Genomic DNA, 17,965 nt, shown 5'->3' with positions numbered 1-17,965 from the left:
CACTCTGTAGACCAGGCTGGCCTCGAACTCAGAAATCCGCCTGCCTCTGCCTCCCGAGTGCTGGCATTAAAGGCGTGCACCACCACGTCTGGCTTTTTTCTGTGTTTTCTGTTGCTTTCTGTTGCTGTGATTAATGCGGTGACCAAAACCAGCTTGGAGTGGGGCGGGGTTTATTTAACCTACAGATCAGTGCGTAGATTTTAAGTGGTAGCTGTGATGGAATGCTGCTTACTGCTTTGCTCAGGTAGCTTGCTTTCTTTTTTCTTTTCTCTCTTTTTGGTTTTTTTCCTGGAACTCACTCTGTAGACCAGGCTGGCCTTGAACTCAGAAATCCGCCTGCCTCTGCCTCCCAAGTGCTAGGATTAAAGGCATGCGCCACCACCTCCCGGCTTCAGGTAGCTTTCTTGTACTGCCCAGCTACCTGCCTGGGGATGGCACTGCTCATAGTTGGCTAGACCCTCCCATATCAATTGCTTCAGGCAATTCTTGGGTTGAGGTTCCTTTCCTCAGTTGACTCTAGTGTGTGTCAGGTTGACACCTGAATCATGATTCTCTCCCAGCAGCCTGCATAAGTGTTGTGTTCCTCTGGCAGCTATCCAGCAGGAAGGAGGCTTCCAGCTCAGTTCCAGCTCCATTTCTCTGTGTCCTGCATCCAAAGAGTATGGCGTCTGTGAGTGTCTGCACTTACGCTTGTCTATTGTGTGCATGCTTGGTGTATGGAGAGGATGTCATAGTGTCCCTGGAACTGCAGTTACAGGTTTTTGAGAATCGCCTGATTGTGGGTACTAGTGACCAAACTTGGGCCCTCTACCAAAGTAGAGTGCACTCTACATTGAGCCAGCTCTCAATTCAGTACTTTGGATATATCTCATTAACTTGTAGCCACCATTGTGCCAGCGTTATGTCTGCGTTAACTGTATAACTCCCATGCCCTGCAGAGTGCTTTCTCTCTTGCTGTTCTCAGCATGTTCTCCCTTCTGGGTTAGGTTTTAACAGTTTCACTCTATTGCTGTTGGGCACACAGATCATTTTGAATGTATGGTTTTCTCCCTCCCCCTTCTCTCCCTCCCCCCTCCCTCCATCCGTCCCTCCCCCCTTCTCTTCCTCCCTCCCTCCCTTTTCCCTTCACTCACCTGCCCTCTTCCTCATCCTGTCTTCCCCAGCCTCTTCTTCTAGTTTGTGCTCACTGTCTGCTTCTCCTGTACTTTGTTTATATTCTTTTTATTTTGAAGTCTGATAAATGAGTAGAGGAATACCTGGCTGCTGACTTCTGCACGTCAATGGATGGTAGGGTGTTTCTTTGCAGAAACTGGAGTGGTGGTACTGCAGTCCACTACTTTGTGACCAGGCTCTTTTGAAGTCTCCTCTGCTCCTTTTACACAGCTGGGCGTAGTGATGCACGCCTTTAATCCCAGCACTCAGGAGGCAGAGGCAGAGGCAGAGGCAGAGGCAGGCAGATTTCTGAGTTTAAGGCCAGCCTGGTCTACAAAGTGAGTTCCAGGACAGCCAGGCCTACACAGAGAAACCCTGTCTCGAACCCCCCCCCCCCCCAAAAAAAAAAAAGTGTTTGCTTTTTGTACACATCCTTCTGGTGGGCAGAAATGCAGTGGTAGCAAAGGCCTTCGTGTCGTCTCCAGAGCCTTTGTTTCTAGTTGGTCTGCTACAGATGATAAGAGTTCATCCTTATCTTTCTTCATGCAGTCCTCAGAGGTGGATTTTGTTGCCAGTGTCACTGTGCAGATGTTGTCCACCACTTCTAACCAAATAAGTGTGAGTATCAGAGCTCTGACCAGAGATGTGTTGCTCATCAGGATGTAGACAACACAAAAAATAGCCCTTGCCTTAAAGGGGGAAAAAAAACCTGTTTACTCTGGAGCCAAATGTGAGTGCTCATGGCCTGGAAACACAGAATTAGGTTACCCTAAATGTCATGTTCCAATGAGGGAGCAATTTCCTGAAGTCTTCATCAAAACAGAATAGAGAAGGTCATAACCCAGGACGCTCTGGAGTGCAGTGGCAGACACGTGAGGTAAGTGTTCCTAGCAGAGGAGGCGACCTCAGTTCCAGCCTTCCAAGCTCAGATGCTGTCTGTCAGTCAGTACAGTACAAAAGGTCTCTCTTGCCCGATAGTCTCAAACATGGTATATTAAGCAGGATGGGGGGGGGGCAGGTTAATAAGGGGGCTAAAGATAGCCCAGATAAATTTGAATTGGGCTCTGTACCTGCAACATTCTAACCTTTCAAAGGTTTGAAGTTGTAATCACAGAGTCAGCCTTGTAGAAACTTGAGTACAGGATGGAGCTCCTTTCTGGCAGGCAGGAGAGCTCTGCCTGCCCTAGTAGACCTAGGGGTCTCAGAAATACTGTTAACACTTCTTGTCAGAGCTCTACTAATTACAGATTTTCTTAATTTTGAGATTTAAAGATTTCAAAAAAATTCTTTCATTTTTTTCACTTTTTTTTTAAAGATTTATTTATTATATCTAAGTACACTGTAGATGTCCTCAGAGACACCTGAAGAGGGCGTCAGATCTCATTTAGGATGGTTGTGAGCCACCATGTGGTTGCTGGGATTTGAACTCAGGACCTTTGGAAGGGCAGTCAGTGCTCTTAACCAATGAGCCATCTCTCCAGCCCTTTTTTTCACTTTTAAAGGATAATCTCAAAAGATAGAGACTAAACTTATCCAACAAATTTCTGTTTGTCTTTGTATCTGTTTGTCTTTCTATCTGTCTCTTCCTCTCCTGTACCTTCTCACACACACACACACACACACACACACACACACACACACACACATACACACCTGTAGACATGTGACTGTACTAGGGAAGGGTGTCTTTGAAACAAGGCCTCTGCCAAACTGACAAATGTTCTTGTGTTCTATGTATAACTTTCCATGTTGTTTGTAATGATCCCCCCTCCCCTATATACTGCAAATAATAGATTGTTAACTCTTTTAAAAAAATGTTTTAATGATTATTTTTATTTGTGTGTGAGGCAGTCAGAAGAGGGCTTTGGATCCCTGGAACTAAAGTTACAGACTAATGTGGGTGCCTGATGTGGGTGCTGGGAACTTGGTCCTCTGGAAGACTTGTAAGTGCTCTTAATAACTGAGCCATTTCTCTAGTCCTGACTCTCAATCTTTAAGACATAGCAGAATCACATGGGAGACTCTTTTTTAAGAGGTATTGCCTCCTGAGTCTTCTGCCAGAGATTTATTTAAATTTAGAATAAAGCATTGGTACAAGTTGGTCAGTGGTGTTTACATCTTTAATCCCAGCACTCTGAAGGCAGGGGCAAGGGCAACTTTGTGAGTTCAAGGCCAGTTTGCTCTACAGAGTGAGTTCCAGAGCAGCCAGAGCGGTTACACAGAGAAACCCTGCCTCAAGAAACAAAACAAACAGAAAGCCCGAGCACTGGGGTAGCCCACGGCTCTCCATGTGGTTACCAGTGCAGCCCGAACAAGAAGTCCCACGTAGTGTAGATTTCAGAGCAGCTCTGACGTGCACTAACTTTTAATCACATCTGGGAGAAAGTTGAATTGGGAAGCAGAAATGAATTTTTCTCTCCTGTGTGTCCAGTAGTATTAGGTTTTCTTTGCTGAAGAAATAAGCCAATTCAAGCCACATTAAAAGTAAAAAAATAATAATAATAAAAAAAAAAAAGGCAGGTTTCTTAGGGGAATGGGCTCCTGGGCAAGTTTACCAGCCTTGGGCAGATGATGTGGTTTGTTTTTGTTTGTTTGTTAATAGATTATAGGTGGAGGAAAAGGAGAGGTCTGCCACTTGCTGGGCTTGTGGTAGGCAGTAGGGGTCTTGAGTGATGACTTCTGGCTAGGGGGCTTGGGACAGGGCAGTAATGTGGGACTGGGTGTTTTGGCCTTTTCTGTTTGTAGGCTTTCTGTGTGGGCGGGGTTGGACAGTGAGAGGAATGGAATTTGCAAGACCTTGCTGAGGAGTAGGGCAAGCCGTGACTCTAACCTAACATGCAGTGCAGTTGTTACTGTAGGTCTTTATCCAAAGTTACCTGCCTTGTCTAGCCCTCTAGACTTTTTTCTTTTCTTTCTTTTTTAAAATAATTATTTATATATTTTTTTGAGTGCATTGCTGCTGTCTTCAGACACACCAGAAGAGGACATCCAATCCATTACAGATGGTTGTGAGCACCATATGGTTGCTAGGAATTGAACTCAGGACCACTGAAACAGTAGTTAGTGCTCTTAACCATTGAGCCATCTCTCCAGCCCCCATCTAGAACTTTGAGGTTTTTGTTTTGTTTTCATTGAGACAGTGTCTCAGTATGTAGCTGTGGCTGGCCTGGAACTTGTTAGAGCTGGTAGCCTTGAAACTCATAGACATTGCCTTCCTCTGCCTCTTGATGGCTAATGTCTAAGATGTTCGATCTTCATGTTCGGGCTGACTGAAGGGTTCTGTGATGAAGAGTATCTTGGTGATGGGGCCAAAGGTATGCCACAAAACCCACATGTGATGGCAGGTTTATAGGGGTATGGAGCACATGCATAGGGAAAATACAGCCAGCTACAGTGGAAATGTGGCATTGGCCATTGGTAATGACCAGGCTGGCCATAGGCACTGAGTCATTACAGGTGGGGCTGAGCCTGGTCCTGGAATGTGGGTTCTTAGGTGACTAGCACTGACTTCAGAGACTCTGGTTAGGATGGACATGTTCCAGTCTTTTCTCTTAGCGGGCTCGAGTGTTTTTCCTCGCAAAGAGATTAGCTTTAACAAAAGTGTTTGACATCTTTCAGTTGCTAATCTAGTATATTTCTAGCTTTTGGTTGCGAATCATTGCTTCTTTTAGTCTCTTCAAGTTTTCTATAAACTGGAGAAAGCCAAGTATGTCTTATTGCATTCCTTTCATTTTTTGGTGGAACTTGCAACTGGCCTGTGAGAAACCCTAGTAAGCAGCGAGAGCAGATGACTGTGGTTGTGAGGCACCAAGCCGGGCCAACCCTAGGCCTGAAGAATCACTTGAGATTGTTTGGGACAGAGGAAGACAAATTCTTTAATCTGGTGATCGTGGCCCACGCCTTTAGTACCAGTACTCAGGAGGCAGGGGGATCTCTGAATTCAAGGCCAGCCTGATCTACAGAGTGAGTTTCAGGACAGCCTGTCTCGGGTATGTGTGTATGAGGTAGGGGGCAGACCAACAAAACAAGTTCTTTAGCTGACAACTATGTATTTGGCATCTTGAAAGGTCCCTTGTCTTGCTGCATGTGTGGCCTGCCTGGGGTCCCAGAGTGCTCAGTGAGCCCTGCCTTTCCTTTGCTTTTACCCTGGAAGCTGCGTCTACAGATGACATGTTTAGTTTGAAAGGGAAACACAGACTATCTGGCAAATTAATCAAGAAAAGTAGTTGCACTGAATCTAATAGAAGAGAAAGTGCACACTTGGGAGGCAGAGGCAGGCGGATTTCTGAGTTCGAGGCCAGCCAGGTCTACAAAGTGAGTTCCAGGACAGTCAAGGCTATACAGAGAAACCCTGTCTCGAAAAACCAAAAAAAAGGAGAGAAAGTGCAGAAAAGCCTCGAACACATGGGCACAGGGGGAAAAGTTCCTGAATAGAACAGCAATGGCTTGTGCTCTTAAGACCAAGAATCGACAAATGGGACCTCATAAAATTGCAAAGCTTCTGTAAGGCAAAGGACACTGTCAATAGGACAAAATGGCAACCAACAGATTGGGAAAAGATCTTTACCAACCTTTACATCCAATAGAGAACTAATATCCAATATATACAAAGAACTCAAGAAGTTAGACTACAGAGAACCAAACAACCCTATTAAAAAATGGGATACAAAGCTAAACAAAGAATTATCAATTGAGAAATACAAATGACTGAGAATCACCTACAGAAATGTTTAACATCTTTAGTCATTAGGGAAATGCAAATTGCAAATTAAAACCCTGAGATTCTACCTCACACCAGTCAGAATGGCTAAGATCAAAAATTCAGGTGACAGCAGATGCTGGTGAGGATGTAGAGAAAGAGGAACACTCCTCCATTGCTGGTGGGATTGCAAGCTGATACAACCACTCTGGAAATAAATCTGATGGTTCCTCAGAAAATTAGACATAGTACTACCAGAGGACCTGGCTATCCCACTCCTGGACATATACCCAGGAGATGCTCCAACATATAACAAGGACACGTGTTCCACTATGTTCATAGCAGCCTTATTTATAATAGCCAGTAGCTGGAAAGAACCCAGATGTCCCTCAACAGAGGAATGGATACAGAAAATGTAGTACATTTACACAATGGAGTACTACTCAGCAATTAAAAACATGAATTCATGAAATGAATTCAGCAATGAATTAATGAAATTCTTAGGCAAATGAATGGAACTTGAAAAATATCATCCTGCGTGAGGTAACTCAGTCACAAAAGAAAACACATGGTGTGCACTCACTGATAAGTGGATATTGGCCTAAAAGTTCGGAATACCCAGGATATAATTCACAGACCATAATGAAGCCCAAGAAGAAGGAAGACAAAAATGTGGATGCTTCAGAGCTTCTTAGAAGGGTAAACAAAATGCTCAGAAGAGGAAATATGTTAACGAAGCATGGAGCAAAGACTGAAGGAAAGGCCTTCAGAGACTTTCCCATGGGTAAAAATGGGGTCTGCGTCCGCTTAGGGCTAAGGCTGCTGGGGGAAGCAGGACATGGGAAGTTTTGACTGCCCGTACCCCCACAGAACTGCTGGGCATATGTTGGGCTGTGAGAGGCCACAGGGATGGGAAAGGTGCATTCTGAGGTCCCTGTGAACCTGCTGGAGTTGGGCTGAGACTCTTGGGCACTACAGACGCCTCTGGGTACTGTAGAAGAATCAGTTCTGAGGTCCTTGGGCTACACGGAGGCCACAGATGTCAGATTTTCAGTCTTGGACACCGCAGATGTTGCTGGAAGAGCTGAGAACAGAGTGTGGCTTGCTGGTGGACTCTGGCCTGGGGCCAAAGGGAAAAGGGCATGGAGAGGGCTCTGGCTGGTTACCTCTGGGACGAGAGTACTTGTCTTGTTCAGTTGGCAGTTTGGGTTGGCGGAAGCTGTGGTTGGGAACTCTGAGAGGCTTGGGTTGACTGGCAGCCATGGCTGGAGTGCAGGAGGCCTCCCTGCATGGCTCATTAGAGGAAGACCTGCTCCATTGCTCCAGCATGGTTGGTCTCGATGAAAAGAGGCAGTCCATGGTTTCAAGGCATTTTTTGTAGAAAGGCAGAGAGAGGGAGAGAGTAGGGAAGTAGAGGCCAGCCATAACCATGTGGAGAGGAGGGAAGGGAGGGGAGAAGCGAAGGTGGAGAGAGAGGGAACAAGAGTAAGAGCGAGAGAGAAAGAGGTAAGAGAAGAGGGGGGCAAGCAGCTCCTTATAGTGAGCTGGGCCATCCTGGCTGTTGCCAGGTTAACTATGGGGGTGGACACCTCTCTTGGGGGGGCTTGGGGGGAGGGAGGGCTGTAGCTGGGACAGGAGCCAGGAGTCCTGGAGGCGTGGGTGAACACCTGCTGTCCCATGCAGTCACCACCCACCAGGTCACACCGGGACCAGACTGTCTGTGCACAGCTTGCTGCCCCACACTTCCCAACCTGAGAATCATCCCATATACAGTTGCCACACCAAGATGCTGTTGTGGATGCCGGGGAAGTGCTTACTCATGGGGGTTTGTAGCCCCATGGGGGTGGGGCAACAGTGTCAACTGGCCAAACTCCTCGGAGCTCCAAGGGACTGGACCACCAAACAGAGTACACGTGGAGGGACCCATTGCTCCAGTTGCATGTGACAGAAGATGGGCTTGTTGGACATCAGTGTGAGGAGTGGCCCTTGGGCCTGAGGGTGTTTGATGCCCCAGTGTAGGGGAATGCCAGGGCTGAAAGGCAGGAGTTTGTGGATGGGTGGATGGGGGAGAGCCCTCAGAGGCAGGGGGAGGGGGACGAGATAGGGGGTTTCTGAAGAGGAGACCTGGAAAGGGGAAAACATTTGAAATGTAAATAAAATATCCAATTAAAAAAGGGGGGATAACCAATGGTGGTGGTAGGGTGTGAGGAACAAAAGAGCAAAAGGGCAAGAAAGGGAAAAGCCAGGATATATTTTGTAGAGCAAAGGTGGTGGGTAAGGATTCGGCTGTGACAAACAGAAACAAACACAGAGGCATTTTGAATCTGGGTGTATTTTGCAACTCTCAAGCAAGGGTTTTTATGCATAGAGAAACAGGTGTTAATCTCTGAAAAGCTGTGTTCAGTGAAACAGTATAATAGAAGGGACATTGCAATAATCATTTGGTACAGCAAAATACAAATACAGAATCATCCAAATACTACAATTTTAAAAGGGGTGTTTTCAATAAAACAGCCAGGTAGGACATTACTATGATCATTTGGTACATCCAAATATAAAAATCGTCCAAGGCTAGTGGCAAATTTACAAGAATAAACTAATGAATTTTTACGATCAGTTACTGTTTAACTTCTAGCTCCAGTTTTTCTGTAAATCTTCAAAACATAAATTTAAACTATTTTAATTCTTTTTATTTAAGGCTTTCTTAAACAATATAACAAAACCTACTTCTGATGACACACGTGTAGTCATAAAATATAAAATATTGTTGTTGGGAAAGTTATATTTATCAATACCATCTTATACATGAATTATAAAGTGAAGTGCAGGTTTTTCCAGAGATGAGGTTATAGTTAGTGACTCCATTTCAAGGGATGGTTTTGTACCCATTATTCTTGCTTAAGATATCCCTCACAACTGCAAGGTCACCAAAAGCAGGGACACTCTCAGAAATTGTCACTGTGGAGAGCCTAATGAGACCTGGTAGCTAAGTGTAGTTAGCTGTCCTGGATGGAGTCTTGGATAAAAAAGGAACATTGGTTAAAAAATAAGGGAACCTGGATAAGCTGTGTGGATGTGAGGGCCACAGTAAAGAAATCACTGAAATGTCCACTCCATGATGGTGCAGGGATGGTCATCGTGGATAAAGTGAGAACAGCCAGAGGCATCTGGAAGAGTTGAGGGCGGAGAGAAAAAGAAACAGGCTGGCCGTGGCCATGGCCCTCATGAGAGCAGCTGAGATCAGAGACAGTCTGGGGCCAGTGAGCATGGTGCATCGTGCGGGCGGGAGTCAGGGAGGCAAAGGGCCGGTGGGCATGGTGCATCGTGCGGAGTCAGGGAGGCAAAGGGCCGGTGGGCATGGTGCATAGTGCGGGGTCAGGGAGGCAAAGGGCCGGTAAGCATGGTACATCGTGCGGGAGTCAGGGAGGCAAAGGGCCTGACTTGTACTTACAAGCGTGTGTGTGAGAAGGGACTGAGGGGTCTGCAAGCCAGCATGGGCTTTTACGTGCAATCACGAGGATAAATGGCCACCAGAAATTCCTCTGTCGTCCAGCTCAAGCTCATTTCTGCCTGAGATCTAGCACTGTGGTATGATGTCTTAGTTGTGTTCACTAATTTTACAAAAGTGCTATATTGATGTAAGATGTTAATGAGAGACTAAGCTTAAGGTGTTAAACTTTCTTTTCAATTTTTATGTAAAGCATTTAAAAACATCTTTTTATTAAATTACAATGCTCTGGCCTAAAGGTCACTTTTTTCCATTTTATACTGATTCCTTTGAGAAGTATTTTATGTCAGCATACACATACGTGAATATATGTATGTTTATATATGTGTGTGTACATATACATGTGTAATTATATATGTATTTATGTATATTCCTATTCTGTTGTTTAAGCAAAAAGAGAAAAGTTACATTATATGAAGCTTACCCCTTCTTCAGAATATATTTAAAGTGCATCCTTATCCCCATGTGTTTGGGTTGTTGAGGCAGGAGGATCATGGGATAGAGACCAGCGTGAGGTATATAGTAAAACTTCCAAACAAACAAGCAACTGAGAGTTGAGGAACTGGGAAGAGAATGATTCACCGTTTTTAGCGTTTGGTTTATATAGAGGAAATCAGTGTGTCTCAGCAGTAAGGTTAGGGGGGTGAGATGTTGCTCCTTTGGCCATTGGCATCCCAGGCGATATTTAGTGAGCTTTGCTTTCCTAGATTCCCTAAAAGTTATCTTCCTTCTTGTAATTTTATGTTTGGATTATAATATAAATGGCTAAAATTTTTAAAAAGTATTGGCATTAATACTCTTTAATATAAAACAGTATTTAAATACTGCAAATGTATTGTAAATAAACAGTTGCTTAAATTTTGCCATTCTAAAGAACAAATGTTTGATGGTGTTTTTTTCTTTGAAGAGATGTGAAAGCTGGAAACATTCTTCTAGGAGAAGACGGCTCTGTGCAGATTGCAGGTAACGACGGACAGGGCCGCTGTGCTTTTCTGGTTTGTGTGTGTGTGTGAGAGAGAGAGAGTGTGTGTGTGTGTGTGTGTGTGTGTGTGTGTGTGTGTGTGTGTGTATGTCACATGATGCATGCATGTGCTTTCACCTTTGCCTCAGAGCATCCTGAGCATTCATTACATGTAGCTCCCATGCCTGCCTAGCATCTGTGTGGGTGCTTGGGGATTCGGACCTAGATCCTCATGCTTGTGTGGAAAGGACCTTACCCACTGAGCCCCCATCCCAGTTCACAGGATTTTGTTTTATTTTGATATAATAGCCAGCAGAACCTCCTTATTTGTTTTTTATGTTTTCTTAGTATCTGATGATCCTGTTCTTAGGACATCTTTCTATGTAAGCACACTCTAAAGATGGCCGCATAGGTTTTTTCCTGGCCGCCACTCATTACTTCCTATTTTCCCACTCCTCGTCTTCATTAGGTGTAGGATCTTCTGATAGGGTTCTGCCTCAGAGCAGCCTGTGCTTACTTAAAGGAGAAACAGTTATCAGCTCTGATGAAAGGTGATACAAAGTGATGGTTGGTTTTACTTGTCAACTTACTCACTCTAGAGCCTGGGACAGAAGTCTTCATAAGCAGATCAGGCTGGCCTATGTGTTTATAAAAAGAAAAAGAGAAAGGGCATATGTTCTATGGAGGTGTAGTCAGGTATGGTGGAGGGGTGCCTCAGCGGCCCGCCCTGAGGCATCCCTTCCTCCTGAGGGACCAGCCCCACAATGGTATAGAATAGAGTTGATTCAGGGCATGGGGTGGGGAGGGTAGTAGAGGCAGAGAGGGGGGGTGGTGGAAGGGGAAGTGGAGAGGAGGAGAAGCAGGTCATGAGCATGGAGAGAGAGGTAAGGGAAGAACAGAGCAAGAGAGCAACACAGCAAGAGGGGCGAGCAGCCCCTTTGACAGTGGGTCAGGCCTACCTGGCTGTTGCCAGGTAACTGTGGGGCGGAGCTTAGACAGAATGCTAACACTATGGACATGTGGGGGATATTCTGAATTAGGTTAATTGAACTGGGCTGACTCACCAAGACTGTGGGTGTCACCATTTTATGTTTGAGCTGCTGTGCTGTGAATGAAAGAGTCAGCTGAGTACCAGCATGAACATGCACATTGGTGGCTTGCTGTACTTGACTGGAAACAGTGTGAGCAGCTCTTTCAGGTTCCTGTCACTTTGACTCCTAAATATGAGTGAGCTATATAACCTAGAGTCATGAGCCAGGAAAACTCCTGTCCCCTTGAGTGGCTTTTTAAAGTCACAGCACTAGGAAGGGATAACACAAGGGTGACGTGGAGTCTCTGCCTTTTAGGAAGCACAGTTCTGGTAGTCTTAGAGCTTAGGAATAAGACTGGAATTCGTGTCTTCCCACAGATGGTTATTTTGACTGAACAGTCTCCTACTGTTTGGTCCCAGACTGCTACAATAATCAAGTGAATCAGGATAATATATTCACTTTTTTAAAGATAATTTAGAAGCTGGGTGGTGATGGCGCACGCCTTTAGTCCCAGTACTTGGGAGGCAGAGGCAGGCAGATTTCTGAGTTTGAGGCCAGCCTGGTTTACAAAGTGAGTTCCAGGACAGCCAGGGCTACACAGAGAAACCGTCTCAAAAAACCAAAAAAAAAAAAAAAGAAAAGAAAAGAAAAGAAAAAAGAAAAAATATAATTTAGGCAAGTAAGGTAATGATTTTATCCAACATAAAGTTGATTCCTTTACCATTAACTCTCTTTTTGTCAAAAGAGACACTTTTCCACTAAAGACAAGACTCAGAGTAGGGTAATTCCAGCATTAATATACGTGCAGCGGCATGTGTCTGAACCTGACTGGAGGAGAGAGCAGAGATAGGAGGCTTTCGGGGCTCACCAGCTAGTTAATCTCTCCCAAACCACAAGCTCAAGGCTTAGTGAGAGACCGTCTCTCAAAAACGAGATGGACACACACACACCCGCACACGCGCACACACACACACACACACACACACACGCGCGCGCACACACACACACACACACACACACACACGCGCGCGCGTGCACACACGCACACATGCATGCACACACACATGCACACACACACAAAATAGTGATTGAGGACTATAACCAACATCACAAACATGCACAGGTAAGCACCCTTCCATGTACACACACATACATGTACTATACATGAAGATGTGAGAGATGCAGAGCAAAGGCATGTAAGGCCCTGAACATAAAGCAGTTATTAAGTGCCAAGTGACTGGCTTGACCACAACACCCAACAGAACCAATAGGTGTGTGCAGAGCAATAGCACAGACTCTTAGACTGGTGGTAGAAGTAAGTATGAGTCACTGTGGTGGCTTCATTGACGTTGAGGATGTGCATAAGTAGAGCTATTGCTTCTACTGTGTAGACTGGAGGAAGTCATCCTCACATGGGTGGCAGTCATCTCAGTGAGGAGTTCACACATTCCTGATGCCGTTTACTTGTAGACAGTAGACAGAAATTGTGGTTAGTTTCCTTTCAGCATGCCACATGATGAAAATTAATACAACTATAGTTACCTAAAAAGCAATAAGAAATCATGAAGTTATAATACGGGAAGGTATGCTGAACATGAGGGCCTTTGTCCAGTGAGCAGCATTGTGCTGCTGCTTCCCTTCCCCATTCCCTTCCCCATTCCTTACCTAACTTACAACAATTTTATTTATTTTTTTGTTGTGTTGTAATGGAAAATATACCAGTGTTAACCATTCGTCTGTTTTTTGTTTGTTTTTTGTTTTTTTGTTTTTGTTTTTGTTTTTTTTTTTTTTTGAGACAGGGTTTCTCTGTGTAGCCTTTCTGTCCTGGAACTCACTTTGTAGACCAGGCTGGCCTCGAAGTCAGAAATCCGCCTGCCTCTGCCTCCTCCTCCCGAGGGCTGGGAAGGCGCACACCACCATGCCCGGCCCAGTGTTAACCATTCTTAAGTGTAAGGTTTTGTGGCTGTAAGAGATAGTGTATACCTAAAAATACAACCCACAGATTCACATACATCACATTTTTTACACATTGATCTATCAGTGAATTGTCAAATTGTATATCTTTTTGTCTGTGTTGAAAAATGTTGTTATAAATTGTGCATGACTATCTCAGCTCCCGTTTCTGTCCTTTCTTCTTCCCCCTTCCTTCTCTCCTCTCTCCCTTGTTCCCTTTCACTTCTCTCTCATTGTGTGTAGCCCAAGCTAGCTTGAATTTCTGATTCCCCCCATCTTTTGTGCTAGGACTGTAGCCGTGTGTTACCATGCCTGGCTTATTTTCTTCTGGGTATATCTTCTTAGAATTGGTGGATCATATGATGATTTTACATTAACCTTTTTGTAAAAAAGTATTGCCCTATGTCATATAGTAATTGTATTTTCATTTGTATCTGCAATTCATAAGGATTTCAGTTTCTCAACATCTATAACAAAACTAATTTTCTAGTTTTTTAAAAAAATTTTAAGACAGGGTTGTTTTTTTGTTTTGTTTTGTTTTGTTTTGTTTTGTTTTACTATATAGCTAGTCCGAGCTAGCCCAGAACTCACTATATAGACCAGGATAGTCTGCGACTCATAGAGATCAGCTTGCCACTGCTGGAATTAAAGCTGTATGCCACTGTGTCTAGCTTTTAGGGGTTTTTGTCATCAAATTTATGTCAATCTTATGGTTTTGGCCTGTTCTTTTAAATGTTTTGTTTGTTGCTGCTGAATTGTAGACTTTTTTTCTTTCTCCCCCCATCCTCAACCCCCTTTAAAGACAGAATCTCACTTTGTAGCCTATATTGGCTTCTGACTCTTTAGCACTGTAATGTAATGTCGTTATTTGTATATTCTGGATATTAATACGTTTTCAGTTGTGACTTCAGATATATTCTGATTCTGTGGAGAGAGAGAGAGAGTGTGTGTGTGTGTGTGTGTGTGTGTGTGTGTGTGTGTGTGTGTGTGTGTGAGGCTTTTGGTTTCATAGGTTTTCGTCCAGGGCTAACTAGACCTATTGATTTGGATGGTAACCCTAAGCCTGAGGCAAGCAGAATGAGAGCATCGGGAGAGTGTTTGGGAGGTGGAAGCTGTGCATAGCTGTTGGGAAGCCGAGAGCAGCAAGAAGGGGCCTGCAGCATGGGGTCTTTCCAGAGCATTGGCCACTCTTCTCCCAGTAGGCCCAGACCTCCACACCTTCTCCCCAACTGCTGTCATCGTCTGACTCTGAACGGGGATTCATCCATTGACATATACAAATATGTCATACAGAACTCTCAGGGCTAGCCCAGCCCAAAGCCCATCTGTTGACAGGCAGCCCAGATTGGTGAGATGTGGGGAGATTTCCTGTTCAGATGGTAAGACTGCTGTGCTATCTGCTCTGTTTCAGATTTCGGTGTTAGTGCTTTTTTAGCCACTGGTGGTGACATTACCAGAAATAAAGTGAGAAAAACGTTCGTTGGCACCCCATGCTGGATGGCACCCGAAGTTATGGAGCAGGTACTGTGGGTTTTGTATTTTTGAAATGGTTCAGGATTTTGTTGTTAAACCAAGCCATAAGCCTTAGTGCTTATGTTTGATTGATATTCCATGTTAGATGCATAAATTGTATTTTTCTGTTGATTGGTTCAGAGCTTAATCTAAGGAAAGATATTATTGCAGTACAAAGCAAAGCAAACAACAGCAAACCCACACTACACAAGCAACTCAAGACTGTACCAAAGATAGTCCAAGGAGTAGGGGCATAAAGAGCATAAGACATATATCTTAGTGCAGACCAGATGACGAGGTTGTTCACCCTGGAGTTTTCACTGCTGGGATTCTTCTCCTTTTCCTGCTTGCACAGCAGCCACTCACTGCAGTCTCTTGTCATCTATTTTACCGCAGTAAACACTGTTGATTGTAGCACACACTCTTTAGTCCTTGTCTCACCTCCCTTGTGGTATTGAAGTGTTGAGCACTGCAGCACCGTTCCCTTCCTACTGACACAGTCTTCATGGCCCGCCTGCTGTCAGGCTGTCTCTCTGACCACTTTTGACTCATATACTCGTTTTGTTTTTTAAGACACAGTTTCTCTGTGTAGCCCTGGCTGTCCTAGAACTCACTCTGTAGACCAGTCTGGCCTCAAACTCAGAGATCCTCTTGCCTCTAAAGACATGCCAGACGTATGCTAGAATCTTCCTGTAGGATGTGGTAGAGTACACAGGTTATCCAGGCGCAGTATAGGACAGGGGGATCATGAGGTTGAGGCCGACCTGAGGTAGATAGCCAGATATGTCTCAAGAAAGAAAAAAAGATTGTGTTTCCTCAGGTTCTTTTCTTGTTGAGTGTATGTATCGCTGACGTGTAAATGGTTCCCAAATCAGATGCAAACCAGCCTGTTGTTCAGGACTCCAGGCTACTCTCAGCATTGTATGTGTATAGGATTTATTCATGAATGTCACAGGTGTATTCCTATATACATATTTTCAGCCATGGAAGGTGGGCACTCCAGGCCACACCTGGATTCTTAAGGGTCTTAAGGGTCTTAAGAGGCTGCCGTACTCAGGAACAGAGTGAATAAACAGGTTGTGGAGAAAAGCTAGAGCAGGGGAGAGAGCTATGAAGGAATATGAGGCTTCATTGGTTTTCCTGGGATGGAGGGTATGTTAGGGGCTAAACCTACTTCTCAGATGAGCAGAAGCTGCCCCTGAGCTGTCTGTGGGGAGGCCTGTGGACATAGGGAATATTGAATCAAAAATTCAGGGGTAGCCTGGGCTGCACAGGGAGACCCCCTCACTCCTGCCTTCCCCAACCCCCAATTTTTCATGACATACTAGAAACTTTTATAAGAGTGTTTTAGGCTGGTTAAAGTAATTGTGTACCTCTCTATCCTTCCCATCTCCCCCCAATCCTTTTCAGGTTCGCGGTTATGATTTTAAAGCTGATATTTGGAGTTTTGGAATCACAGCTATTGAACTGGCCACAGGGGCAGCTCCTTATCATAAATATCCACCAATGAAGGTGAGGCTCATATTCAAAGTATTATTCCAGCTCAGGTCCCAGTGACTTTTCAGAACCTTTTAACGTTTGCTAATCATACCTATGTTTATTTTCCTAGTTTTATGTATATTATAGCAAAATATAATCTTTCTAATAAAATTACCAACGTAACCATTTCTACTTTGTATTGTATAGGGAACAAACCCAAGATAAACCATTTTTGATAGTATATTTAAGTGATAAGTATGTTCATGATGTATAGCCATCACCGTACCCAGACTCTTCTTGGATTCAGAGCTGTTGAAGTCTTTTATTTAGTTCTTCACAAAGTATGTACAGAATTGCTGACCTTTAGTGGCCTTGCTGTGAGCGCAGAGCTGTGGAGTTGAAGTGCATAGGTGTCTGTTACCTGACCTCCTTGGTTCTCTACTCATCTGCCCTACATAGGCTCCGCTGACAGAGTAACTACGGTTGCAGGGGAGGCAGGAAGAATGTGAACTAAGAATCTGAACCAGACGTAGGTTTGTGACAGTTGGTGATTCCTGTAATAGAAATTTCTGGAAGAGAAGGCTCCATACTATGAGAAGTCAAGGAAAAAGAAGGCAAGCAGTAGGTGAAGCTAAGGAGGCCATGTTGTCTTCTGCTGTGGTTTTCACATTTCTATTTTTACAGTAGTTTGGGAATGGAAGAACTAGGTCTGTGGACATGAAGAGATGAGCGATTGTAACTGAAGGATGTAACAGCAGTCGACAGTGGGCACTTGTGGGGATCCACCATCTTTATATAGCTTTTAACTAGTGTCCAGGACACATGGGACTCTGAACAGCCAGTCTGTTTTTTGTGGTGCTGGGCATTGAGCCCAGGGTCTCACAAATGCTAGAAAAGAACACATGTCCCCTAAGCTATAGCCCTGACCCTAAAAACCCCACGTATGTCTGTGTACCTGTGTGTACCTGTGTTTGTGTGTTTAGACCCATGTATGTGTGTGCTTTTAGAGAGCAGAGGTTGTTGTCAACTATGTTCCTCAATCACTTATATTTTGAGACAGGGTTTCTCCCTGAAGCCTGGAGCTTGCCAGTTTGGCTGGACTGGCTGGCCCCCAAGCCCCACTTCCCCTTCCCAGCTTGGTTTACAGACATAGACCACCATACTCAGCTTTTTTATGTGAGTTCTGAAGGATTGAACTCGGGTCCTTATATTTACACAGCTCATATGTCTATACTGTACTGAAAAATTTTACAGGTTTATTGTATACTTTTGTGGGCTACTTTTTTGGGTTCCCATATCTACCTCCCTTCCAACCCTAATTTCACCCTGATCCCTTCCAACCTCCAACACTAGGTAGGAGAGAAAGACGGTTAGAGGGGAAGGGGGCATAGACGTCTTTAGACTACTTCCTGCTGCTTAGGGGCATCATGTTCCTTGGGGCAAGTCTAGTCTTGGTCATTAGGATATCCAACAGAAACCAGAAGCAGCTCCACAGGGTCTCCTGGAGCTCTCCCATTTCTACCCTCTCAAGAGTACCCAGAATTGCCATCATAAACTATCTGCAGCTGCAAAGATCCCATCCCTCCTAGGGTACGAGACAGACCATAGTTCGCTTCTGTAGTACGAGACAGACCATAGTTAGCCTCTGTAGTACGAGACAGACCATAGTT

General features: G+C 44.6%; 1 protein-coding gene across 1 annotated transcript in view; it reads left to right on the top strand.

Moving 5' to 3' along the window:
* Positions 1-17,965, top strand: part of Oxsr1 (oxidative stress responsive kinase 1) — a 95,288-nt gene that overhangs the window by 45,417 nt on the left and 31,906 nt on the right. The window contains exons 5-7 of the mRNA XM_021206890.1: positions 10,267-10,322; positions 14,716-14,825; positions 16,227-16,328. Coding sequence (XP_021062549.1) covers positions 10,267-10,322; positions 14,716-14,825; positions 16,227-16,328 — 268 coding nt within the window. The remainder of the gene's footprint in view (positions 1-10,266; positions 10,323-14,715; positions 14,826-16,226; positions 16,329-17,965) is intronic.

The sequence above is a fragment of the Mus pahari genome, chromosome 10 (genome assembly GCF_900095145.1).
Source record: "Mus pahari chromosome 10, PAHARI_EIJ_v1.1, whole genome shotgun sequence".
Classification (NCBI taxonomy): domain Eukaryota; kingdom Metazoa; phylum Chordata; class Mammalia; order Rodentia; family Muridae; genus Mus; species Mus pahari.
The sequence above is the reverse complement of the archived record's forward strand: the minus strand, read 5'-3'. Positions and strand labels throughout refer to the sequence as shown.